Genomic DNA, 27,488 nt, shown 5'->3' with positions numbered 1-27,488 from the left:
TTCGGAAATTTGGCACGCGCAACTTTTCAGGAACTGGCTGCTTACAATTTGTACGTACTTATCATATGAGTCGCATCCATATAAGCTTGAAATAAGTCTAACTCGAATGCAGCAGATTAATTAGCTTCACAAATCGGACTAGGAATACTTGGGTAATGAGGCAAACACAAAATCCATATAAAGATCCATGGCCTATCTCTTTTCTAAAAATAATTAAAATCATCCAAAACTGAGCAACAGCGCCCCATTACCACACAGCAGCATATACGTTTAAAAAGGAACATAAAAAGGTTATAATATACACCATGAGGAATATTTTTTAAAGATTGCCTTAATTTTGATTTTGGAATAATAGTGCTTGATATTTTTTCTTCTATATACTTTTTTCATACTAGCGCGTTAAAGATCACTGACAAGAAGTAAAACAAATAAAACAACTAGTTAAAAATAAACGAGGGGGGGGGGGCTTAACGATAATAACGGGCAAACCAAAATATACTATAGCAACTCATGCCACGCTCTTCCACAATGTCCTATAGCGACAAACGACAATGGTCGTCATAGTTACAACAGTCGTCATAGTTACAACAGTCGTCATAGTTACAACAGTCTTCAGTGCAGTTTGAAAAAAAAAAAAAACAACAACAACACCAAAACAATCCATCACTGGCCAACCAAAACGGGACGTTGCCCATCGCGTTGTCGAGGAAGCTTCTACTTGTTCTCCGCCGGCATCGTGTTCAGGTTCACTTCGTCGGAGGTCGTGTAGTCGTCCTCGTCACCGTACTCGAAGGTGGCGCACCGCTTCACGCGTCTGATGTTGACGTTGGGGTCGAGCACGAAGTCGTAGATGACAGCTCCGAGCAGTCCGCCAACCACCGGTCCCACCCAATAGACCTGCGATAATGAGAGAAAGAGAAAGATTTTTCGAAATGTATGTATAGATATTGTAATCAATCTTTACATCTTGTATATAATTACTGCATTGATGAAATGATATTTTTTTCCCTCTCACGTACTTAGATCCGTATTCAAAGATAGAGTGTGCAGCTAGTGCAATTAGCTGTGAGTAGTCCACCCCGTCTCATATTTTCCGGGGACTTGTGGTTCACTCCATCATCAATTCTTTCCGGGAAAAAAAAAAAGATTTTGGAGTACATTCCCTCCCAAGTTAACTATAACGTCGGTGAATGATGTAGCCTGCGATCACCATCCCCCCCCCCCCCACACACACACACAAGGATTTCAATGTATCAAAGACAAACACTGGAAGCGAAGTATGAATTCATTGAAAATTAGAGTGAAATCTAAGATGATAATGATGATAATAATACTTCTAATAATAATAATAATATTGTTGTTATTATTATCATTACTCCTACTACTACTACTACTACTTCTATTACTTTTATTATAATAAATTATCATTATTATTATTATTATTATTATTATTATTATTATTATTATTATTATCATTATTATCATTATTATTATTATTATTATTATTATTATTATTACTATCATTTCGACGCTATACGACCCTTTGAATGTCGGCAAGCCATCATGATCACCTGAAAAAAAAAACAAAAAAAAACAAAAAAAAAAACTTTGTTTTGTTTTATTTTTTTTTGTTTCATTTTCTTTGGGAAAAAAAAGAAATCACTAACCTATACATATATAGATGCCGTCCATAGTCGTTTTTAATTGAATCATTGAGCTATTATTCTTTTCCGGAAACATGACTTCTAAGTGGCATTTCACGCAGGGAAGAAATGTAGAGTTCTCGGCAAACTACGACTGATATTTGGTTGAAGGCAAATATTTACTGCTTTGCCAAAATGCTCGGAATAGAACTTCATCCGAGTTGACTCTCGTGATGTGCTCAACTTGGTTGTACTTCATCAGACATAATTTTTCACGTCATGAATGTTCAAATATGATAACTGCGCTCAAATCTAAACCGATGTTGTATCGATTTTGTTTCGGAGTCTTTGATCAACGTAGTGTTCTCCGAGGTTAATTTTCGCATTAGTGATCCAGAATTGACCTTAAACCATTTCAATCCCTGGGAAAAACTCACGGTAGATATATAGAGTTTTTCCCAGGGACTGAGCACTGGCTACAAATCAAAATATTATGCCTGTGACAAATCAGCGATGGTACTCTTTCAGTCACATTATAGACCAGTTGATTCTGTTCCTTCCATTCTTTTGTAAGGTCGTTGGCCTGATTTCGCGTCAGCTTCCAAACACCATCATAATATATTCATCAACAATCCACCTGTAGACCGTATTCAATTTAAGTTTTTAATCTTCGATGTGAAACACGCGTTTCATAAGGACTCGATTACGCCTGAGGAACATTATTTATTGGACACTGCAATCGTTTAACAGTTCCCAAAAGGTTGGTACAAGGTCGAAACAATTATCACTGTATTCTCGTTCTCGGTCAATGCAACCTAGAACTTCATCAAGAAAATGGCCGATAGTGACAGGAACACCATGATATAGAGCTCCGCGAAAATGACCGTAGCTGCTTCAAGAGTCGATGACCCGAAATGTATGAAGTTTTACTTTTTTTTTTAAATTCAGAAACAAGCAGAAGGACACCTATTCTACCTAAGTCTTAAAGCATTGATAAACGAAAGGACACAAATCAAAAGAGGGCATAACCCACCTAGTTAGTCGGCTCTGACGAAAGTAATATAGAATGTGACAATCATATCAAAGGTTTCATTTGACCTTTCATATGGTTATTTTGATTGCAGAATAAAGTCAAACCTAGTTTAAAGAATTAAGGACACAAAATGATAGTGTGTCGTAGGGGTGCGTAGATAGAGAGTTCAATAGATGCTGAGGGTCATGTACGACGGTGCATGCGCAATAGCCAAATTCTACGTGATCAAAAGAGCTGAGACTATACCAGTATACGTCACCCAAAATGCATGTACAAACAACAAAAACAAAAAAGAGTGATATCTTTCATGAAGGTTACTCAAGTCTCTCAAGTTAATCGCTTGTTTGATCGTCCATTCATTCATTCATTCATTCATTCATTCATTCACTCCTTCAGTCCTTCACTCACTCATTCACTCATTCATTTACAGCGATGGTCATGATTATGAGGTTGAAAAAAAAGATTGAAATGACAGTCATGCTCTCCCTGGAAAGTCCTTGAAGATTCAAGCAAAAAATAAATAAATAAATAAATAAAAAATCTTGTTCCTTTTTAACAAAAATGAAAAGAGGTTCGTTATTTCGAGAGTTTGTTTATCCGAAAAGTAATAAGGTTCGTAACTGTGAAGACTCATTAGTACGCTCCTTCTTTTCATTTTTTTCGGATTAATGAACCTTATTTCCTTTTCGCTTGAAGGAACCTTCGGAATAACAAACCTTATGTCATTTTCGGAATAACGAACCTTCGGAAAAAGCCCCAAATGTTCGAACTAAAGAACCCTTTCTTATTTGCGGATTAACAAACACCAAGGTATAGGGATTTTGTGTGTTCCGGAAATGACGAACCGTCTTTCATTTTTCGGATTAACGAACGTTCGGAATATAACGGACGTGATCACCCTTATTGGCTAGGAACAGAAAAGCATAATGTCTGAACGAATACTAAGACTGTGACAGTAACCGCTGCTGTTGTTGTTTTTTTCTTTCCAATTTAATGCATACTAATGTTTCCTGTGAATTTGCTCTTTGTTATCACTACTGGTAATATTGACTTCATGTCCGGATATCCCCGTTTAAAACGAGTCGGCTTGGACCAAGTAACAGATACATTATAACAGGTACATCAGATCCAGAAACGGTTATTGCCTATTCGTTGCCAGTCACCAACCATCAATAACCCCAACCTCTCCCTCTCTCTCTCTCCATCACTCCCCCTCACTCTCTCTCTCTGATTCATATCTTCTTGTTATGAGATTCCCTTTCATTCTGAATAAAATCGCTTTTCATTATCACATCAACAGTGCATGCCGTGATAATCTTCTTGAACATGCACTAACTCAAAATCAGATGTCTTGTTATTGAAATGTCTGTTTCATAAAGGGCAGAAAATAATTATGTTCTGTGCTACCTTTAAAGCGGGGGTATACTTTTAGTGTTAGAATGGCAAGGGGTGAACTCGTTTGGATTATTTTGGATGAAGTTGCATTATATAGAATTACATTTGCTATATGATAACGAATTCCTTAAAAAATAGTTTTAAAAAAATATTGACTCTCCGAATAGGAAACCCGGATCATGAGAAAATTATACGAAATATCAAGAGCACGTGAAGGGTTAGTGATAATATTATTAAATTAGAAATAGCATGGACACCACGTTTGTGTTTTCATTTCTGCAGTGTACGTGCATTCACGCATTTAGTTTAACTCAACATGAAGAAAAGTTTATTAGGGTCAGGGTGTGCAACTTTAGATCTAACAGGAATAAAGATCGAGAAAGAGCAGAAAAAAAAAAGAAAATTGATTAAATTTATCTCTTAGGAAGAAATTTAATGCTGGTATGGAAAAGCTGAATTCAAACAGGAAGAAAATTTTATCGGGATTAGGATACGGCTGAGGAATCACTCAGGAAATTCAAAGTCCATGTACAACGATTGGGAGGCTATTCAAAGGATTCTTTACCCAGTGAGCCGTCCACACGCCTCCGACCACGGCCGAGCCCAGACTTCTGGCGGGGTTCATGCTTGCTCCGGAATAGTTGATCTAAGATAAGAAAGAAAAGAAAGTGAAAGTCATAAGAAAATAACAACACACTCAGTAGAGAGTTGTTATTAATCAAAGTTGAACTGTTGAAACAAAGTTAAAACAGAATTTTCAACAGAAGTTACAACACAGTTAAAACGGTGTTCAGAATACCGATTTGTTACAACAGACTTAAAACAGAGATACAACGGGCTCAGTATACCACCCCTGCTCTCAAAACAATGCGTACTATAATTATCATATCCTGTAAATTTATTCATTAATCTACATGAATCTATCCCTATCTATTAGGTTTCTAATTACAGTTTACTCTTTCGACTTATTGAATCCACTTATTTTACTAATTCATGCAATTTTTTTTTTCTAAGGGTTGTTTTGTTTGTTTCGTGTAGGTTTTTGACTTGCAACAAGCTTTAAAATCATTGGTCAGCCCATGGCCCTGTTTCTTCAAGAGGACTGGTTTAAGACCCATGGAAGTTACCATGGTAACAACGCAAATGCTGACAGCTGATTGGGTGTTGCATGGCTGGTTCAGGTGTCATAGTACAGGCATGTATGTCTTTGGTTTCAGTTGTTGAAAATTGTTCCGTGAAACAGGGCTTCGTAATCATTCATCGACACGTCTCAGGCATTTCCTTCAGGTAATGTTCGTTATACCGAAGCTTTGTTAATCAAAAATTGAAATGATGATTAAGATTCATTATTCCGAAAAATGTAAATTCCCCATACCCAGATGTTCGTTAATCTGTAAATGAAATAGGATTGGTTAATCCGACATTATTTTGAAACGTTATTCCGAAGGTTCGTTATTCCGAAGGTTCGTTGATCGGAAAATGAAATAAGGTTCGTTAATTCGAAAATGAAAAGAAGGTGCGTACTTTTTAACTTTCGGAATTACGATGCTATTACGCTTTAAGATATACAGTATAACGAACTGTAACCTTTCCAGTTTTCTTTATAATAATAGCCATAACATAATATTGTCGTGACGAAATCAGCAGAGAAAGTAGATTCCAACAAAGCAGACTGTTTATTGTAACATAGGAAAAATGAAGAAAAGATTTAATAAAGTTGTCAGAAATCTATCAAACGAACAATCAGATAGCTGACAGGTGTATGATTTTACGATAGTTGAAAAGGAATAACGGGTAAGTACTTTTTTCTTTTGTCAGTTTAGCCTACCGCTGTGGATTTTTTCTTGTTTTTTTTTTTTTTTTTAGTTCTCTCTCTCTCATATTATTAGGTGTGCTGTGGCACAGTGGATAAGACTCCTGATTCCCAAACGGAGGGCCCGAGTTCAATTCCCACCCAGCGCTTACGTCCTTGGACAAGATGTTTTTACCCACTATGTCCCTCTCGACCCAGGTGAATAAATGGCTACCTGGCAACGCTAGGATAATAATAATGGCAGTGCATGTCCTATGGTAGCGAGCAATGGCAACACTGAAGAGGATACTACACCCTGGATAAAGAAGACATTATTATTATGATTATTATTGGAACTTTGTCGCATTGATTTGCATTGTATTGTCACAACATCTCTATGCGTTAACTTATACGGCGAACCAGACTACATCAGTCCTCATCACTCCCCCTCCCCCCCCCCCCCTTTCTCTCTTTACTTTCCTCTTGGTATGGTATGGTATGGTGCCAAACGAACAGGACTTTGTCTGAGTTTTCATTGACCATTATAAGCAATTAAGTGGTTTGGTCATTATATGGCAAACAAACATTTAGATTGTGTAAAACGCGATTTCACTGAACAGCGATTACCCGATTCATCTGTATCCAGACTGCATGTAGAACGTGTACATCACTTACGCCTGAACCAACAAACCAAGCAATTCGACATAAGCATAACAAAACACAAAAATCCACATCAAATGATAGGCCGAAAAAAAAAGTGAACAACACAAACGAGAAAATACTATGAAAAAAGATAAGTTTTCGGGTAAAAATTGTAGACAGCCTATGATTCCCGGAATGACATAATCATCGAACATAATCACTTTGTGATTTGCCAGCTCATGCTTCCGAGGGAAGGAAAAAGAACGTTATCGGGTCGAACAAAATGACGTTAGCATATCCCCTTTCGAGGCTTCAATAACGTCCATTAAACTCATTACCGGTATGCAAGCGATAACACAATATGAAGGAAAGCAGTTTACTTGCAACGTCATGGTATAGCCCTTGAGTCTATAGTCCGATAAAATAGTGTTAAAAACAAGGGATGATAAACTTATGTCGTGAAGTACCCTATACTTGTTATTTGTAGTTCCGATTTTTTCTTAAGTTTTATTTTTAGTTTCTTTTTATGCAAGTTATACACTTGTGTACATATAAAAAGAAATAGATCCAGCTTTGCACCTTTGTTTGTGACATAATTTATATTGTATCACCTCTACGGGTGCAACTTTGCCCCTTTCAGACCAAGGAAAATCTTAAAAGGTGCAAAGTTACACCTCTTAAGGTGCTCACTTGTGTGACAGATGCAAAGTTGCACCCGTAAAGGTGATACAATATAAATTGTGTCACAAATAAACAAAGAGGTTGTTGTTGTTGTTGTTGTTTTGATGTAGAGTAGATCCTGCTCGCATCTCGTTTAGAGGTCCATGTACGATGCATGCAGGCCGATTATATACGGTTGCAAAATCTGCACGTGTGTTGGGTATTTACGCCGCAAGAATAAAAGTCCCTTTGAAATTCAGGGAATACGTGTCCCGCCTTCAAATTGGATGGATTTAATACGGGAATTCACTGCCGTATGTTATAGCTATTTCTCATTCTATTTGAGCTATAGCATTCCCTGCATACGTTTTTAATCATCTTTGCTCCACTTTTTTTTTTATTAATCTATAGTCCCATGCCCCATCATTATATCTCCTTTGATTTGTTTGTGATTTACGGCGAAATTACAGTAAACCTTGCGTCTCAAGAGGTCTATGGAAATATAAGAAGAAATCAGGGGAAGGGGCATCTGGCTTACACTAAAATTGGCGAAACGAATTAAGCAAGACGGTGGGAATGTGTGATTTCGAATTGCGATTTTTACATGCTTTGTATAGGTTTGATTTCTACCATTACTTTCTGAATACGTCTTGTTCCAGTGGCTGTCTGTACTATCATCCTCCAGTTTTGAAGCGACTCAGTGTAGATCACAACCTTCCCGCGGAATGCACTTCACGTAGGAATATTATAGCCACCATATTTTAGTTTATGAAGCATGTGAGGCTTCCTCTGTTGCGGAACGAGTATTATTTCCATCTCGAACTATCTCCTTTCCTCGTAAAATTTATTAGTGAATGCCATTTGAAGTGGGGTCCACTCCGTATATTGTAGGTATGTATTGTCACGTGATCAGCGAGTTTCCACCCTCATATCACATCCTTGCATAATGTACATTATTTTTATACAGTGCACGAGCAGAATGCAACGTGCATTGCGTGTTGATGACGTGCGTGAAGATGACACGAACCTGATCTGATTCTATCACTTACAGCAAATGAATACATTATTACAATAGTTATGCTATTCTATATTTAGCGTCGAGAGAAAGTGGAAAAATTTTCGTCAGTTCAGATGTATACCTTCTATGACTGTTTCACGAGTGAGGAACAAAGAATTACGTTTCGTTATATTTTGATGCATTTTTTTTTTTCAGAGCTCGAGATTGAGTATAAATTAGTCAAAGCACTGTAGCAGGCCAGAATGTACCATAATTCTTCGCTTGACTTTTCTCTTATATTGAGTTTCAAGGCGGCTTTTGAGTTGGCTTGACATTCACCAGGGGGCTTGTCAAACCAAGAAGGTAATATATCGCCTATGCAGATTATAGTACCTCCTCAGTGGCGGATCCAGGGAGGACCGCAACCGGGGCACGCCCCCCCCCTTTATTTTTTGTTAAAACAAAAGAAATAAAAAGAAAAAATGGGGAGGGGTGCGTGCGCCCCCCTTTAATTTTGTAAACGCGCCACCTCTTTACGGAATTCCTGGATCCGCCCCTGCTCCTTGTTCAAACTACCAGAACACACTAACTTGTTTGCGTGGTTTCTGCATGACCTCCACGTGTTGGGAAAATTTAGATGCATCTGTAAATAGTCAGGGTCATCCCACGAGAACGACACCCACGAGTCATACAGCCCACGAGTTCGACATTGAAATAAGGTCTATGAGTCAAACAACTCATGAGTTCGACACTAGCTAAGAACAGCTCACGAGTTCGACAGATGCAACACGATCTCGTGTGCCTTGTTTGCTTATCATAGTGTCGAAATCATGGGCTGTATGACTCGTGGGCTGTATAACTCGTGGGCTGTATAACTCGTGGGCTGTATGACTCGTGATGGGCTGTATGTTTCGTGGGTATCGGTCTCGTTGACGTGCACCCAAATAGTACCTGGGCAGTGGTTACCAATAATACTTCTCATATCCAATCATATTGCATTTCATCACTATCCTCCTTCACAGCTCCTCTAACAGTGATGCCCCAATATTTCTCGATGGATCACTATCCCTACATAATAATATTATGTAGGGATAGTGCTGCTATATTGCTGCTATATTATAGCAGCAATCAATCTGCGCGGACGAAATTCGGAAGAATTCCCGCCGCAGCAAAATGAGTTTCGTACGCGTATTTGTCTAATCTGGTTAATCAACGGGACATTCGAGCTATATAGAAGCATCTATGAAATGTGGAACCGCTACAGAACCAGGTTATCGACTCGATGATAAATCGAAGCCTCCCATACATTCTTCTACTGCTACTACTGTGACCACCATCACAACACTATGCAAGTCATTGTTGGAATGTATATTACACAGGTGTATAACCATAATAATATACATGTATGAAATAAGACCAAACGACTGTCTCTTTCACCGTCAAATTTACTTTACGAAGCCTTGCAGAACGATCTTTGGCAAATGAGCAATTACCTCGTAAACTAATCGCCGCAAATATCCTTAAGAATGAATGTCAAGTGTTTTGACCCACTGTAAGTAGGGACACCCTTGAGATTGGACCTTCAGAAGGCCTATTCTTTGGGATCACGTTTATCCACGGCTCTATCTGATATGGTGTACGGTCACGATCAATATTCTAGATTAAATCATGCGCAACAACCGTTCTGTTTAGCCGAAGTACAATTTCACTTCGCGAGGGGTAATGATCATAATTCTGTGCACTTGGAGTAGATATTATTGTCTGGAATAGAATGATGATATGACAGAGCATATGTAATTCATACCAGTTTTTATAGTAATCACAATATGGATCACTCATACCAAAATTCGAAGTATATATTGCACACCCGTCCGTAACAAAAGTGATGAATGTCGCATGACGCCAAATTCAACTAGTTACAAATCATGTGTTAAATTATCTATTAAACAACAATAATCATTCCACCTGCTGCGGTTATGTTTCGAATAGTCCATTCTGCAAAGGAAATAAAAATTAAACAGCAACAACAAACAAAATCTACAATCATACCGCAACGATCCACCATCACAATCGCAGCCAACCGCATTTATTCGATTGTTGCTATCTATTATCATCAGCATAACTTCTATTCTTTGTTTTAAAGAATGGAATATGACATTTATTTTTTTTGTTACATTTTCAAGCAAAACAGTGGCATTGGTCACAATCAATACCGTATGCAAATTAGACATGATGACGTCATTGCCTCATGACACACACACACACACACACAAACACAAACAAACACACTTTCTCTCTGTCAATAATTTGTACAAAAACAAAAAATAAAATGATTAAGTCACTAAACTGTAACCGTCCTCCGTCGAAAAAAGAATCCAACAAGCCAATGCCGTACTTTGTACAATTAAAACTGCCATAGCTCTAAAACAATTTGATGTGGGGGACGTACAAGCCGGCGAACTTTTACATCTCCACAATAAATTGTCTAGTTTCTATAATGAGAGTATTTTAAGAATCTTTCTCTGCTCTCCTATGATAATTCACTAAATATTCAGTAAGACTTGGACAGGGGGTTTGCGATTTACTCTTTAAGATCGTGCCTTATTACTTTGGTCAACGCCTATGGCAAAGTCCAAGTTTAAGAATCTTTCTCTGCTCTCCTATGATAATTCATTAAATATTCAGTAAGACTTGGACAGGGGGGTTGCGATTTACTCTTTAAGATCGTGCCTTATTACTTTGGTCAACGCCTATGGCAAAGTCCAAGTTCAAACAGCGCAAATACTTCTTTTTTTTCGGACGATTGCTATTATACTGAGCCCAATTGAGCCTGATAAATACCATGTACCCTGTACAACTTGGTGGCCATCTTCAGTATACAAATTTTGTGGACAAATATTGACCCGCGATGCAGTCGTGGCGGCAGAAGTGGATGGACGCCCGAGGATGGTGTCCAAAAATCACGTGACTAAGCAAATATTGGTGCCCCTCACTTCCAGATCAAATTTGCTGCAATGTATAACACAAAGACTTAATTCCACTCTTTGACATCAAGAATATTTTCTCTTTCGAGCAAAGTTCGCGTAAAATTCAGGATAAATGCGTCCGACACTTGCATACGATGCAATGCGAACGACCGACCTTTATAAACCCACTGCTGTAGATTTAAAAACAAAAGAAAATGGATGTGCATGTATTTATGCGAAATGCCACAACACGCTTATGATTCCATTCATATTTCTGTCTGGACCTCATATTGGTCATGTTACAATAGCTCTCCTGAACTTAGAGATGCTTCCAGAAAAAACAAAAAACAAAAACATAACAAGCTATTATATAAAATAATGGTAAACAGGGCAAACAAACCTAATTGAAATTGCGAAACCAAAGTGACCATGGAGACGAGTTTATTAGGATCACCGCACAAAAGAAAATACAAATCAGGTGCACGTGTTCAGTGGTATATGGTAAGTACTGTTTTTCGGGGGGGGGGAGGTTTCACCCTTGAGTCTCCTCCCCTCCCCCACCGCCCCCCCCCCCCCCCCCGATCATTATGTGAGCCTTGTCATCCTCCATTCACCAGTTTGGATACCGTTATTATTCAAAGATGAGCATGATCGAGAACGAGTCCGATACATGTGCGATAATGAAGCTAGAATGTAGCTTTACCTATACGTCCACCCAAGTTATTCAAGAAAGCATGTCTCTGGGCGTCGGACGGTCTCTGTTTGGTGTGCCGAAAGTACTATCGTCAACAGTTGCTCTAAGAAGCCGAAGCGTTCTGTCGGAAGAATGTTGGCCTCATGCCATTTCTCTTGAATGTGAGTTGAGGGTGTAACAGCAAGTCTCAATATTGTCTTCTAATCTCCCTGCTATGGAGTACTACGCGTTGAGCACACCAATCATTATTTTAGTACATATATTTTTTTCGTAATTACAAAGTGGTGTATAGCACCAGTATCCTTTTTTCATCGTCAACATACATGCTAGTCGAAGGGATCATAGGATTTTTTTTTTTGTTTCATGCGTTTCCAAGCCGTACACTCGCACAATCGAAAAACACGGACGAAGGAACAAGAACAGAGACAAAAAAGACAGCTTCCAAAGTCTTTTCTTCAAGATTCGTGGCTGTACATGGCCACGAGTATACGCCCCTCCGAATCTGCATCCGTAAACTGTGAGACGTTTACAGCAACCAAAATCTTAACCGCGAGGCGAGGATAGAGTTGAAAGAAAGAAAGATAGAAAGAACTAAACTTCTACATCTCGGAAAAACAAACTTTGAAAATCAATTTCAAGGAAGCCCTGCCGTCGCTCACTGCGACAAAGATTTTGATTCGACAAAAGCAGGGGGTGTCTACCCGTCTGCGGATGTTGCTCCTGGATAACTGTCGAGGAAGCTTCGACCCGAGTCATGCGGTGATGTGGGGTGGTCTGCTCAACCTTCACGACCCGGTGAGACGTGACTCTGTGGATCTCAGCTCCTGGGACTTAAAGCTTGAAACGCCTGATCCATTCACCCACCTTAATAGATAGCATGTCTGACCAGGGTCCTGTTTCATAAAACTTGTTATCAGCGACAACTGCCACATTTCTATGACAAATTTGCTCCTAGGCAATCAGATGCAAGGATTTCAGTAGCTTCTAACAACTATCACAACTTGTCACTGATAACAAGTTTTATGAATCGGGGTCCAGGGAGGTGGAACTCCTCTGGTATGACAATGACAAAATGACCAAACGCTTTGAACTGACTTCACTGAGGATCCTGGTATATGCATGATAATGAAAATACACAATAACACGACATTGTGTCAAAGTGTTCAGTGATGTTGCGCAATTAATGTACAAGCCCGGTACGCATTTCAAAAACACGAGTACAAAGCTTATTTAAAGAAGAAAACAAAAAACAAAAAACACCAGCGCAGAGAATGATCACAGATGATATCACCAAGAGAGAAAAGAGAAGGCTAACATTTATTTTCTTCTGCAGTCTTATCATAATTATAACAAGGACGATTGGTACGGAGTAATATTGATGGTGAAGCTGATAATGATTATATCAATGACGGTCATGATATTGAAGATGACGGTAAGTGAAAATGATAATCATCATCAGCACCATCACCATTGCATGTCACCATAATCATCAACCTTTAAAGTTTCTTGAGTATCAAACTATTATCGCCATACAAATGTCACTGGAACTCAGTAGTGGAAGCTACATCAGCGATGTCAAAATACTTCATTAACGAAAGAATGAAGGAAATGAAGTACAGCGAACTTCTTGCTTATCTCGTCCTCCCCCCCCCCCCCAAAAAAAAATATAATAATTTTGCGCCAACTTCAAACTGTTATCAGCAAGGAAAGTGTGAAATAGTTTGAATCGCGTTGAATCCGAACCGGGTAAGGTGTAAGAAGGATTCTCCCTCTAAGGGAAACCTTTGGAAGAGGGACTTAGAGGAGTTGGAGACAACATACCATACGCCTGTAGGAATCCGTCCAAATTGTGGAAATTACCGCACCCCCGAGTGTGCGCGACAAACAGTAATGTTTCTAATGTGCCGGAAAGCATGCTGTGTCAGAATGTTTCTATAGTGACGGCACATCGCACTCAAGACAGTCATGACAGTGACTGTGTGTGTAGCCATGATGAGTAAAGTTCATGAATGGTCGTGAGAAGCGAATTATGGAAACTGCTCCATATTACGCTAATGTTGATACCAAAGGACGTTCAAGAGAAATGGAGTCACACCAGTCCTTTTCACTTCGAACTCATGTTTAATGCCGCCACTCAAACATAACACTATTTGAAGTATATGTGCTAAACTGATGCCGTCTTAAAGATAGAAAGATAATAGATTTATGTGTCATCATTGCGTAATGACGAGCCACACTCTAAAGGAAGATATTTCTTTATCATATACATGGTATGATGGTAATTACTTTTCGCCGTCCCCAGTTAAATTAGCGGTACGGCTAAGGATACGGGGATGCGCGAATAAAAATTGCGCAAAGACTAATGAGGTAAAACTCAAAATCACTTGACACTAATCTGACATCTTAAATGGTATACTCTCATACATATCAGATTTATTTTGTCGAATTAACCGGAAAAGTGATAAAATCGTCTTTCCAGGAGGGTATAGTTTCAAACACCTTCACAGCTTACAGCTCTGAGTTAGGCCTACATTTTTGCACAAATTATTTCTTGATGAGATGGACTTTTCTTTATGACATTATGCTTTATTTTTTTCGGTGAAATTTCATTTAATTTGAATGAATAAACGGGCTAAGAAAAAAAACAAATTTTCAACATTACGTTGAAAACAAATCTTCAGACTGTTCAGAAAGATGGCGGCTAAGCCCCGATCATCAAAGGCACAAAAACCATGTACGTGTGGAATTATTTTGTGCATCCTTGGAAAAAAACTGACAACTGTTTGAATAATAATCATAGCCAGATTAGCATGGTGGAGCAGCCGATGTTGACTATGACTAGACAACGATTAAAACTAGGCTCATTATCGCTGTCCGCAGTATTGGATTTGTGATGACTTTAGCTTTCTGATTCCACATCCATAAGAGTGCACTTGTTATAGCATCACAATTCTGATTTATATATACCGTAGTTATGGGTAAACTCGGCCTAGCGGGTAAACTCGGCCCCCCGCCAGCGCGTTACACTGAAGTGGCCAAGTTTACCCATAACTATGGTATGAACATAATTATAATATAGTATGTATAACGATCAAACGCCAATATCTACTATGATATGACGAATGGTTTCAGAGGAAATAAACAGAGATTAAATCGTTCTTCCATGTTTACTCATGGCAGGACATGAGGAAACATTCTGTCAAACAGTGAGATGATAACATCTGCATGGTGTCTGGCACATTTGTCTTCATAGCTTGACACGATCGAATCATCTGCAACCTTTGAGACATACTATAATATAATGATGTCACGCCAAACAGTGATGCAAGGGTGGGGTAGAGTTTTAGTCGATATATAAACTGCATTCATCTTCGCGTTTGTCACAATGACCCGGTTGTGAACCACATCAAAATATGTCAAAATTTGGGCAAGGAACGGAGGAAACATGTATGGAATTAACATTCGCCCCATGAGGTAAAGATGATAATCACAAGCACGATCTGGCGAAGGGGAAAAACGAGGAGAACAACAAGCCAAAGCAGCATGTATGCAGAACATGATGCCTTTGACTGCAAGCGGGCGTGGCGTGTTTCCCGCGCTGAGGTAGACATCCACGTGAACCCGGTTCTGCTGTAAGCTTTATGCCAGTCATAGAGAATGAAACCCAGATATACAACATGTGGATTGAGTGAACGCAGCAATATCACAGTAGAACACATCAGTGAAAGTTTGAGGAAAAAATTATTACCCGTTCAAAAGTTGTGAATGTTTAAATTTTTTGGTGTCGTCATTCCTGGATGAGAAGATTACAATTTGACATCTAATCATCATGCGTGGAAAACGATATAAAGAAAAAAAAAATCCGCAACATTTCATTTGTTTTACTGACGTATGCTATTGGTGATATCATGATGATATCGTTGTCCATGCTAGACGTCTCGTAACGGCGTGGCCTTCTCATCCAGCGATAGTTTCAAGATGACTTCATAACTTTTTAACGGATTGTTCGAATTTCCTCGCAGACTTTCACTCGGATGTGTTCCACTAACCTTTTTGCGCTCGATCACTCAATCCACATGTACACTTTGCTTTAATTCCCCTTAAACTCGTCAAAATTTGGACATTCTTTTCCTGTGATACTGTCAATGGCTTATTCAGCAGACGTTTATTCAATTACCAAAGTCAAGAGATTAATGGCATACACAGTTCGTTCTTTATTTCAGCATGTATAGTAATTGAAAACTATGGAAACGAAGTATCTCGACTTTGTAGCCATTCATACACTAATACGAGCTGGAGCAGAAAATACATAATTTAAATATATTGTCTCACCCTTTCCCCTCTTTGCATACTGAAAAATCATTTGTGCATGCAGGGCAATAATATACCCCCAGGATGAACTTGAATGCACAATACATTAATGTGAATTAGATGGATAGGAATATGTCCAAAAGCTAGATTGACAACTCTAAGAAGCAAACCAGTGTGATTCTCCGTAACAAAACGATATGCGATCACAATAATAAGATGCGGATGGTGAGTTTCATGGAATGGTGTGCCGGATATCAAAGTCATGATGATGTCTAATCAAAGTTTGATCAAATTGAAGCTATAATTGTTGCATTTCATAGTTATTTGTCGCAAGAGAACCATGCAAGTAAACTCTTTGACCTGTGACCTCGGCATGTACGTATACCCTTGTTCAAGCTTACCCTTAGGTCACAATGATTGCAAAATTAAAGTTATGCTACGATATTTCTATATCAGACATCAATGTTTGTATGCCAAATCTTGACATTTGTAAAATATGGCGGACGGATAACGGACGATCGTATGTTGGGTCTCATCTTCAGTGGACGAGACAACAAGAGTAGTTTGGGTGTCGAAGAAGACATCTTTTGTGAGCTTGTTAATTGTAGTGTAAAATGACATCCACTAACATTCCATTCGATGATTGCGTGTGTGTGTGTGTGTGTGTGTGTGTGTGTGCGCGCGTGTGTGTGTGTGTGTTTGTGCACAATGGTGCACGTGTGCTTTCTTTACATGAAAATTGAATCACTTTCATTTCTATGGCAACTACAAGAAGACAAAGCAATTTCTAATAGGAAACAAAAATTAAAGGAAAGAAAAGAAATTAACATTGCGTGCATGGATCATCATCAAATCTATGATGCCTGAAACCCTTTTGGACAGTAATAATCTACGTCAAACACTTGATTATATAAAATATCCGCGCGTTATTCTCTTGGGTGCAATCACGCCCTCGTGTCTGCTATCAATTATATTTCATTCTGGTCACGGACGTATAACACAGACTAATATAACTATGTAAATCACTCATGCAACACTCCATACTGAAGAACTTGTAGTGTGAGCGATCCTGGTATGACGAAAGACAAACAAACAAACAAACAAACCAAACAGACGTACGTCTTCATAGATAGAACATGAACCGTGTAAGACACAGGGAATGAGAATGGTTCAGAGAAGGTAAGTTAAAGGGAGGATGGAAAGTGAGAGAGGGGGAGGGGAGAGATAGCGCACTGAAGGGAATAGAGAAAGGGTTATTCGGAATGGTATAATTTTGATGTACTACTCGCCACCCTGACTATGTTATTATATACACTTACGATGATTTGCTGGCACCTGCTGGGTCAGTATACATCTACCATTTTACCAGCAGGTAGGTATGGCCTATACTCATATGTCTGTTATCACTGGTTATAATAATCATGAGGCATTTATGAGCAGATTCTGCGCGTAAAGACAGGTTGTCCCTCATATTATTTTGGAGAAAGTTTTACATTGATTTCAGCAGAATATCACGCGAACATTATTATTTTTTTTTTTAATGATGCGCGCTCTCTCTCTCTCTCTTATTTTGTTCCGCAACAATGTTTACAATGCTTTTGGCAGAATAACATTTCTTTTACGAGGACATGTTGCGCCACAAGCTACATAGAAAGACCTCTTTCTTCGCGAGGGCGTTGGTGGGATGCATGGGGGCATGTTTGGTGGTGGATGTTGCGAGCGAGTACCCCTGAGACCACTGGTTATATTTATTACATCCTATTTGTATATCAAATGCTTTCTGCTTACTGACAATTTCTTTAACTAAAAAAAAAAACTAACCAACGAAACAATAAAGGGCAAAGGTGGAGCTATGAATCAACTCAACTCGCCGTATACATGGTATAAGATAGGTTGACGAGTAACAAAGTATTATTCTTGGCTCCTAAAAGTAGGATGCTGTATGACAACAATCATCTTTACCTTTTGTCTTTTGTTTCATTTGATGCAATTAACACTGTATCGAAATGGTATTGTTTTATTAAAGACGCCAATTCGATGCTCCTGAATTCGACTTAATAGCATGAAATGTTTGCCACTCCATCTGTTTACATGTGCCACCCACTTCCTCTTCGGGCCTGGAGGGAGACTGAAAGAATCGCTTATCCTACAGAACCTGACGACGGCACGCCTCTCGTCTTTCTGGCATTAAATCTTCATGTCTCCCATAATAAACTGATAATCCCATTGCGTACATTTCAGATTCGTAAACATTCCGCCGCCGTGCGTCTTGACAAGATGGTCGTGAATTCGTCCTCCGAAGGAACGGACTGCATTCGTCATCAGCTTGAGTACGTGCGAGAGTGCGCTTCATTTTGCACAATGTTCAACGGCGTAGAAGCTCTTTCCTCGTGGAGGTATAATACAATATGTAGGTAACTACGCCACTCACATGTGGCCAAAATGGCCTGCATTATGTTAAATGGATTGCACTTTCTGTCCCAGAACCATTACGGAGGATGAATGACCTCGGGCGATGGCGTGGCCATTCTCAATTTCGAATAGCAGAATCATCCTTTGTGAGGAATTGCGAGGTCCCGGACGATAGACAGACTTCTGCGAATGGTATACATCACCAAATGCGGACCGTCGCATGTCATGTTATTACAAGACAACTCGGGCGCCAGCATTTGAAACAGGAAAAAAGATAAAAACCTTCTCAAAAAACGGTTTCTGTGAAACAATATCGTGAATGGAAAATATAGAGAGATCATAGAAATTACAGAGAAAGTGAACAGGAAAGCAAAAGCCTCTAGATTTTGACACTCCTTTTCTCCAATTAACTGTGATTATAAAAAGCCCTGTAGGAAGTCGAACGAAGAAAATCATTTAAGATGTGGTATTTGGCCGGCAACAACAAAACATTTGAATATGAGTACGGACTGTTTTTTCTTTCAATGATGCTTGTATCCTCTCTCGCAAGATCAAGTTCTAAGCTGTAACTATCAAGGAAACGTCACGCTTTATTGGCCACATGCCATTGTACAGTGCATTATCATAACTATAGACATGCTTATGCCATTCTTACAAACTTGGAAATGGTATATATCGCAGAATAGAACATACATGTGGATGTGCACATGAAACCAGGGCAGCGCTGAGTAATATCTAACATAGCGAAACAAAGTATCCTTAGAATATTTCTTTACCGTACACTTCTGTATTAAAAATCAATTAGAACGTCTTTGATTTTGGGTGGTTGTCCAAAGACAGATCTGTATAGGTTTAATTTATCGAGATCATGTTCTCTCATACGGCGATCCAAGAGATGTTGTCATATACGCCATTCTGAATTGCGGGAAGCACGTTGGTCTTATTGGGACCTAGCGATAAACTGTACATGAGAGTAGAGGCAACATTTTCATGCCTTGTTACTTCATCCATTATTGTATTTGCAGACTTCGAGAAGGCTCGCATGGGCGATTCGTTAACTCAGCTATAGAAAAGGAGGTCGAGTTCGACCCATGTCCATCTGAGAAATCACAGGTAGTGGTTAAGTGCCTCGATAGGGCTAAGTGTGTGTAACGAGATTCAGAAAGAGCTGACACATTACAGCTTCCAACACGACAATGAGGTCTACATCTACATCAGGATTCCCACACCAGTGAGTAAATGCAGCGCTTGAGCCTACTCCCGTGCATAATTCCGTAACCAGATTACTGGGCGCAATAGACCAGAGGGCTGAAAGCTATACGGATGAGATAAGTTTTACATACATTATATCATGAAATACACGTTCACGTCACTAAATGGTCTGAAGACCGAAAGAAGAATTTGGAGCAAGGGGGCAGCAGCGACGTGACGTTGAGGGGAGAAGGAATGGGTGACACAGATAATGGTTGATGGTGTAGACACATATATATACTCCCTTAGACACACAAGTGACATCATAATTATGTACGGTATCTCTCTACACCTCCCCCCCCCCCCCCCCCCCCACTCCAGGATATACACATCAGACGCACACGCATGTATGTGATGTATTATATAATTATGATATAATTATGGTGTATAAACACACACATTGTGCTAACAATGTGATTGTTTCATCAGCGAATCATTTGTCTATGTCCTGACTTGTTTGGCTATAACGTGTTCACCTAACTCACTCTTGGCTGTACCAGTATTCAAACATCTTCATTGGGGAAATTCCATAGAGCATATAGGAAGATACCGGCAGTTGGAATAAGAAATTGATAATAATAATAATCATAATTCACAATCTCGGAGACTTTTGTAAGATCTTGTCAACAGAGGCAGATATATCTAATATCATTATTTAAGAAGTCTCCCGCCGATTAGGGAAAACATGGCAGCTCTATGGATATACATTTCAAAGCCCAATACATGTATGTTATTTTGACATCGCTTTCGCAGAAGAGTTGCATTATTGTGGTCCTTGGTGGAGCAAGCGAGAGTCGGGTAAGTGTGTCTACAATCAGTATAATATTTTCCCTCATACGATAACGATGTCCCTTTATGTTCCTGCATCTCTTCCACATGCCACAACATTATTCACTTCGTTCCCGCAAGAGGTGGAGGGACCCTCCCCCCCCCCCCAAAAAAAAAAAAAAAAATATATATATATAGAAAAGAAGAGAGATACAAAAGCCAATATGTAAATATCTAATATCGTGGATGGCCTTACCCTTGTCATTTTTAATGCCATTAAGTCAAGAATGTTAATTGTAACGAATTTTGGGCAGTTGGGAGGAAAGGAATGAAGAAGGACGTACACAGCACAAGTTTACAGAAATCTCAGAAAACAATTTGTGAAGATGGCCAAATCGGGTCGTCTTATGTTTACTTCATACCAGGTCAGTGTGCACGTAGATCGATTCACCCATGTAGCTCCTTGATTCAACATAACATAGGTGTAAAGAGAACGCAGACAGCAACCGGTGTGATCCACATTTTGATGCTCAAACCAACATCCATAGAGTGAGTGATAACTATGGTAATATGAAAACAGGACACCTGTCGAGTGACGAGCAAGTCTAATGTTGCAATTGGAACGCTGCCAGAAAATGAATGTTTGGTTTGTTTTGTTTTTTTTTGGTGTGTGTGTCGCTTTTACATTCTCCTGCTCCCGGTTCTCTGGAGCAATATTTATTGTGACAGGGTACTACCGTGTTAAACGTATGCAGCAAATCATACTCTGCCGAATCAATAGCGATACATGATGACAAAAGATGATGGACACACTGGTTATTTTGTCTTTCATTCATTTCTTCTTCTTCTTCTTCTTTTTTTCATTTTTGGCTAAATATGACACCACTGCCCACCTCCCCTATAAAAAACAGTAAAGACAAATAGGTAGAACGGCCGTTTTTTTTTTTTTTTTTCAGGAAAGTTAATTTAATGAGAGGTGTCGACAGCTTCCCTGTAGTCATAATGAGAGCATGTCAATGTATCGGGAGCCTTGGAAAGGCTTTTTTCCCCCGACATTGTTTTTTTTTTTTCGAAAATGTTTCGAAAAGACTAACTCTTTCTCGAGCTGAGAAAAATACATGCGAGATTTATTGTATCATGAGATGCCTGCATGGCGTAAGTCCCTATCGCTATAGAGGCCCCTGCGTGGAATTCTATGAGCTCTCCTATGGAGACATCTATTTTCATGAGCTCCCTCGTGGAGACATTTAATTAGCGTAGGTTTAAGTAATCACAATAATTGATTCACTTATATTATGTGAAATCGCTTGATTTGGTATCAGTCTTGCCTGGGGCAAGTCATTTTTCAACAAGGCCCCATTTACTTATTTTTTCCACAAACAGCATCAAGAGGAATTCTGTAAGTCAAAACCTGTAGGTGTGTATAGTACATTATTGTAAGCTCTGAAAGAGAGGTGGGCCAGTTCGTTCAATAAAGAAAATACTCGCACACAAATAAACAAAAGCAAAAAACAAAAGCTGTGTGGTGGCCACCAGACGAAGTGGTGATGATACCCCATAACTATGCAATAATTGGCAACCGCGCCGAATCAGCCGTCTAGCAGACGACGTCAATGTCAGCTACGAACGCAATCAACATTCTCAGGAAGACTTCACGCTATAAAGTACGCTTCCTCGTCACATGCAAGAGGTCCACGAGGTCCCTAGACAACTATCAGAGGCGGAGTGTTGTATCCGTTGTCCAATGTTTTTCAGATTCCTTCTGATAACCCTAACCTAGTAAGTGCAGTTAAATATATGAGAGCGTATCAAATTCGTTTCTGTCTTTGCCATCCCACACATATTTTCTTATTCTTTCTCTCATTTCTTTTTCTTTTTTACATTTTTCTTTTGGATTCGATCCAAGACGTCATAATGATTCGAAGATAGTTTTATTGCCATGTCGTAAATCATAATTGAAATAAAGTTGTTCCTCGGTGTGTATCTGTAAAAGCGGGTTGGACGGACGGACAGAAAGAGGATAATAAAAATATAAATTGTTATTAGGAGGACATCTAAAGCAAGGAGAGGGAGATTCAACTACTTCAAGATGAGATCGATTTATTTCTTTAAATATGAACGATAATAAATAGCGCCAACCATATTGGCACACGAATGCCAACAGAGGAAAATAGAAAGAGGTGTGTGTGTGTGTGTGTGTGTGTGTGCAATGTAACAATGCATATCATCCCATCTCGGTTTCGTCCTTGCTGTCTGCTAATTCGCGACACCTCACAATAATCGCGGATATTGGAGTGAATTTGCCAACATGTGTAATCATGTCACAAAAAGTTCATGGCTTTGACCACTAAAGGACAGAAAAGAATAAACACGTCATGCGCTATACAGGGACTAGCGCTCAAATGGGAGATCCTATGAACCCTTTACATCCCCAGGCACCTTAGCTTAACTTGACAACCTTTTTCTAAGCATCCATTAATCCTTCCAGTGTTGTAAAGTTTGCAAGCCTACTCAGATGTATAGCAATGGTACAATCCCGTTTAAATAAGCGAACACGGTTATAACGAGATCCCGGTCACAACGTAATAAAGAAATCAGGCGACAACATTATCCACACTGTGGTTGTTGTTTTTGTTTTGTTGTTGTTGTTGTTGTTGGGGTTTTTTTCGGTAGTAACAAGATTTCGATCAATGATGAAAGAAAATGCCAGTCCCGAGGACTTCGTTATTACGGGAGTCCACTGTAATCGTGATTGTTCCCGAGTTCAATAGGTAGCAACCATGGTGACACAATATGGACAAGGTGGATTAGGTAATCTCTATTCATTGACAATTAGTTTCCAGACATCCATTCTGCGCCAATCGACGAAGAAAGCTCTCCAGCGTGCTTGCCAATTGGCGGACAAAGCACAGCAAGGGTTAACAAACTTTACTGAACGGAATCTTCATTGGACAATGGACCTCCAACGAATCGTTGTAGGTCCATGATTGGACCGCGTGATGTTCCTTTTGAACCATGAGGGAAACATGTATTTGTCAGCGCTCGGATTACGATCTTGGCAGGGCCCTCTAAAAGAGTACTACTCGCGTAATGAGTGAATATTATATACCATCATTACTAGCATTCTATGAATATCTCGTTTTGCCGAGGCACATTTTCAATACGTTGTTACTAAATTTAGGTTTCAAATTAATACGAATATCTACTTCAGTTGTCACAAGACATAGAACACATCCTGGTTCGGTAAGAAAAAATAGAGTGCAGATAATCATAAATCTTTCAAAGGGCAAGTTATAAGGCCTACTATTGACCAATCAGCAACGAGCACCTTCATTTTGTCTCGGAACTGCGTGCTCTGACATACTTGAGCATGCGCAATAAGTTTACTTGCGATAAGCGTCTGTTGCAAAGTGAAGAGTTCGAGAGATGTTTCTGTTTTTTGTTTCCATATACCGGTACCCTCAAATTTGTTCGCTTCTACATCAGTTTCAGGTTTTAGTGCGGGCGGATGGTGGGGGTAGCATTGGGGAAATGAGTCTTGAGTGAAAATTGGCATCAGCTTGACCAAGTAGGCCTAATTTTGATGGGGTATAACATCAACTCCTTGTAATGATGGTGCTTGAGAAAATGAAATAATGGATAATTGGTAACAACCATTTTCTGCGTAATACCATCATCAATGTGTGCGGACATACTGACTGTTTCAGTGTTCACTTAAAGTGCGTATGAATAATGAAGACGTTAGACTTCTCTATTGTGTGTCTAGTGTGTGAATACACAATCATACGCATCAATCTATACATACAAAATAATTCTAGGGATGCTCGCTCAGATTACTCGAAAATCCGGTTAATTTCTGCTTTGTCGTTTCGCGAAAACACAATAACGACAGCGGGAACCATGCGCAATTCTCGAAGAACTATATATATGAATATCATTTACTTGTGATTGTAATGGTTGCCTTCAGCAAGCCAATTACACATTTGATGCGGTAATAAAATATTGAATTACAGTTGACAGGATGTAATTGACGCCTGGGTGTGCGTGACTGAGCATGTCCTCGACTAATTCCTAAATGTATACTCATGTACATGTCGTGTTAACTTGTGACAACAACTATCCGTGTGTTTCGTTTAGTCTATGGGCATGACCGTGAGGTAAAAAAAATATTGAGGTATCCAACAACACCAATCTTAATATTACGTAATGATCCGGACGAAATTGCATGATGTGGGTTTTTCCACTGATAAATGCATATTGATTCTACATAAACCTTGTTTCACGTTACTCATGTCTCAGTACGGACGGGGTTACAGATGAAAAACATAAAAGATACAGAAATAAGATAATAGTATAATGATACGGAAATAAAAGTATTATAAGGAAATATCGTCACTGTATACTGACCGCACAAAGATGAGCAACGAATACGGAAATACCGATGGCCAGGGGTCCCGACCCTCCGGGACTCGATCGTTTGCTGTCAACCGTGGAGAAGATGACTAGTACGAGCTGGAAAGTGAGCAAGACCTCCATGACAAACGCCTGCCAGACCTCGACGCCGACGCCCGGCGTCGTGGGCCCGACCCTGTTGCCGACGGCGACGGGCGTTAAGACGTGGACCATGCCGGCAGCGGCCATGGCGCCCAAGCACTGGGCGATGGAGTAGAAGACACATCGCAGCGGTGTGATCTTGTGCAGCAGCCAGAAGGCCACGGAGACGGCGGGGTTGAGGTGACCGCCGCTGATGTGAGCGGTGGCGTGTATGAATGTCGCCAGGCCCAGTCCGAACGCGAACGAGATTTGCACCAGGCTGGGAATGTTCGGTGGTGACCAGCTCGCCGTCGATGCAAGTCCGATGAAAATGAAGAAGAACATGCCGAAAAACTCAGCCATGACGGCTTGCCAAAATTTCCTGGATCCGAGTTCTTTTGCCATTGACTGCTTGGCCATTTTGGTATCTGCTGTGGGGTATTTTGTTCAGGAATAAACAATATTTGCAATGTCTAAAAACCAAAATTAAATGTTACCGATTTCTGTCAGCGCGCGAGAGAGGATTCCAGATGTTTAAAGTCACCGTTTCCGCGATCCTTATTCCGCCTCCATTCGACATTCAGCACACTGTAATGTCCGGTGAACGAGTTGATTAGTTCAACGAAGCCGGTGTAATAACGATTTCCACCGTAGATAAGTACTTGGACGTCATGTGTATCGGCTGACGAAGCGAGGGTCAACAATTTGCTAGTCGTGCGAGGCAAAATTACGGCTTCTCATCGTTCCAGTCGAGAAGCGTCAAAATCACAACCGGAGCTCAATATCTTCCGAGACACCTTCCGATACCAATTTTAAAGAGAGCAACGCGAATACAGAAATGCAAACATACACAGGGGAAAAACGCCAAGTACTTAATGTCCTGAACAGAATGAAGATGGTCGGTGAGTGGCCAGTCCGGACGACCAATCACAGACGAGAGAAACATCGATCTCGTACCTCGAGCGAGCAGTCATTCACGAATCGACGAAGATCAGTGTTAAATCCAACCACGCCCGTGACATACTCTGTCTCGAGTATACTAGTACATTATCCCCACCTACGCTAAACACAAATGACAACCTGCATGCGTGAGGTTCAAAATCGATAGTGCGCCGACTATTGGCGCGGAGAGAGGAATTTTATACGAATATTTGAAGGGGTAATAGGAGAGGAAGAGTGCCATGATTGCAGCTCTCTACAGGGCTCCTGTTGATTGACTCATTTTGTAGATTTTAGACATTATATATATTTTTTTCATGTCATACAAATATCTCCAGTGTATGTTAGCAGTCCGTCTAACCAGCTGATAGAGTCATATATGAAAGGATCCCTATAGACTGTCTCAGGAACAAATCAGCAAGGTTGAAGTTAGCTATTTCAATCAAACCTCTCTCTCTTAGCTGATCCCTCCACTATTTTGGAGATTCCTGGATTCCAGATATGCAAAGCCAGCAAGATAAGATAATGGTATTAAACATAAGTAGAACGGCAAGTATGGATTATATGAAGAAAGAAGAGGGATAGAAGAAGCAGGCTATTTTGGATTACAGATGGCAGGCAAGGTTGAAAGGTTAATAAGGTAGCACGAGAAAATTACAGTGGGTAATCAGTGTCGTACAAGTCCAGACAGTTCGGGTGATCCACAAGACATACCTTGACTCTGCATATGAACTCTTAACGGAGATGAGCAAGACTGGGACAAGATCCAACAGTTTTGCTATGTCTGCCCTGTCCCATGTGTGACTTAGAAAGAAGACCATGCTTTATTGTTTCGGCGATCAACGTACAACATGCCTGCGTCTTTCAATAGCTCTTCCACAAGGTACTTTGTATATCATTGTATTGAACTTGATTCAACACAGTGATTGAATTGATGACTTAATTCCCCTCGCTCCTCCCTTAACACAATGGGTTGTGGTTAATTCCCCCTACTGGTAGTAGATAATTGCTATTCAAGGAGAATTTGTATAAACCTTGGACTTACAATACCCAGTCATTAGATCCCCGCCCAGTTCAGCAACTCCTTAATTCTTTGGAAACACTTTCTGCATAGAGAAAGAGAGAAAAATCTAACCAGCTCTAATTATAGCTACAACATGCTTTCTCCCAGACTGAAAACCTTCATGCTGGATACATTTAAAGTAACCAGAGCAACCGCCAAGCAAAGGCATGGTCTCGACGTAAAGCTAACCAACCTCTCAAAACATATCTACGCACCTGTGTTATGCAGCAGCAATTACAGATACAGCAGACCTATAGCAACAGATCCCCGTTGTTGAAGGGATGGTATAGTATTGGTCGAAACGAGGATTTAGCTTTTAACATTTTGCGAGATATACCTGGAAACCACTTACGAAATGTTAAAGAACATTTAATTCTAAGTTTATTTGA

General features: G+C 39.8%; 1 protein-coding gene across 1 annotated transcript; it reads right to left on the bottom strand.

Annotated features, from left to right (window-relative positions):
• Positions 1 to 468: 468 nt before the first annotated feature.
• LOC140232527 (aquaporin-like) lies at positions 469 to 25,700 on the bottom strand. Its single transcript, XM_072312623.1, has 3 exons — positions 24,972 to 25,700; positions 4,637 to 4,717; positions 469 to 897 (listed from the first exon to the last, which is right to left on the bottom strand). Exons 1-3 carry the CDS (start codon positions 25,515 to 25,517, stop codon positions 715 to 717), a joined length of 810 nt encoding a protein of 269 aa, XP_072168724.1. The 5' UTR covers positions 25,518 to 25,700; the 3' UTR covers positions 469 to 714.
• Positions 25,701 to 27,488: the final 1,788 nt, after the last annotated feature.

This window comes from Diadema setosum, chromosome 9, assembly GCF_964275005.1.
Source record: "Diadema setosum chromosome 9, eeDiaSeto1, whole genome shotgun sequence".
NCBI lineage: Eukaryota > Metazoa > Echinodermata > Echinoidea > Diadematoida > Diadematidae > Diadema > Diadema setosum.
This window is presented reverse-complemented; position numbering and strand designations above follow the sequence as displayed.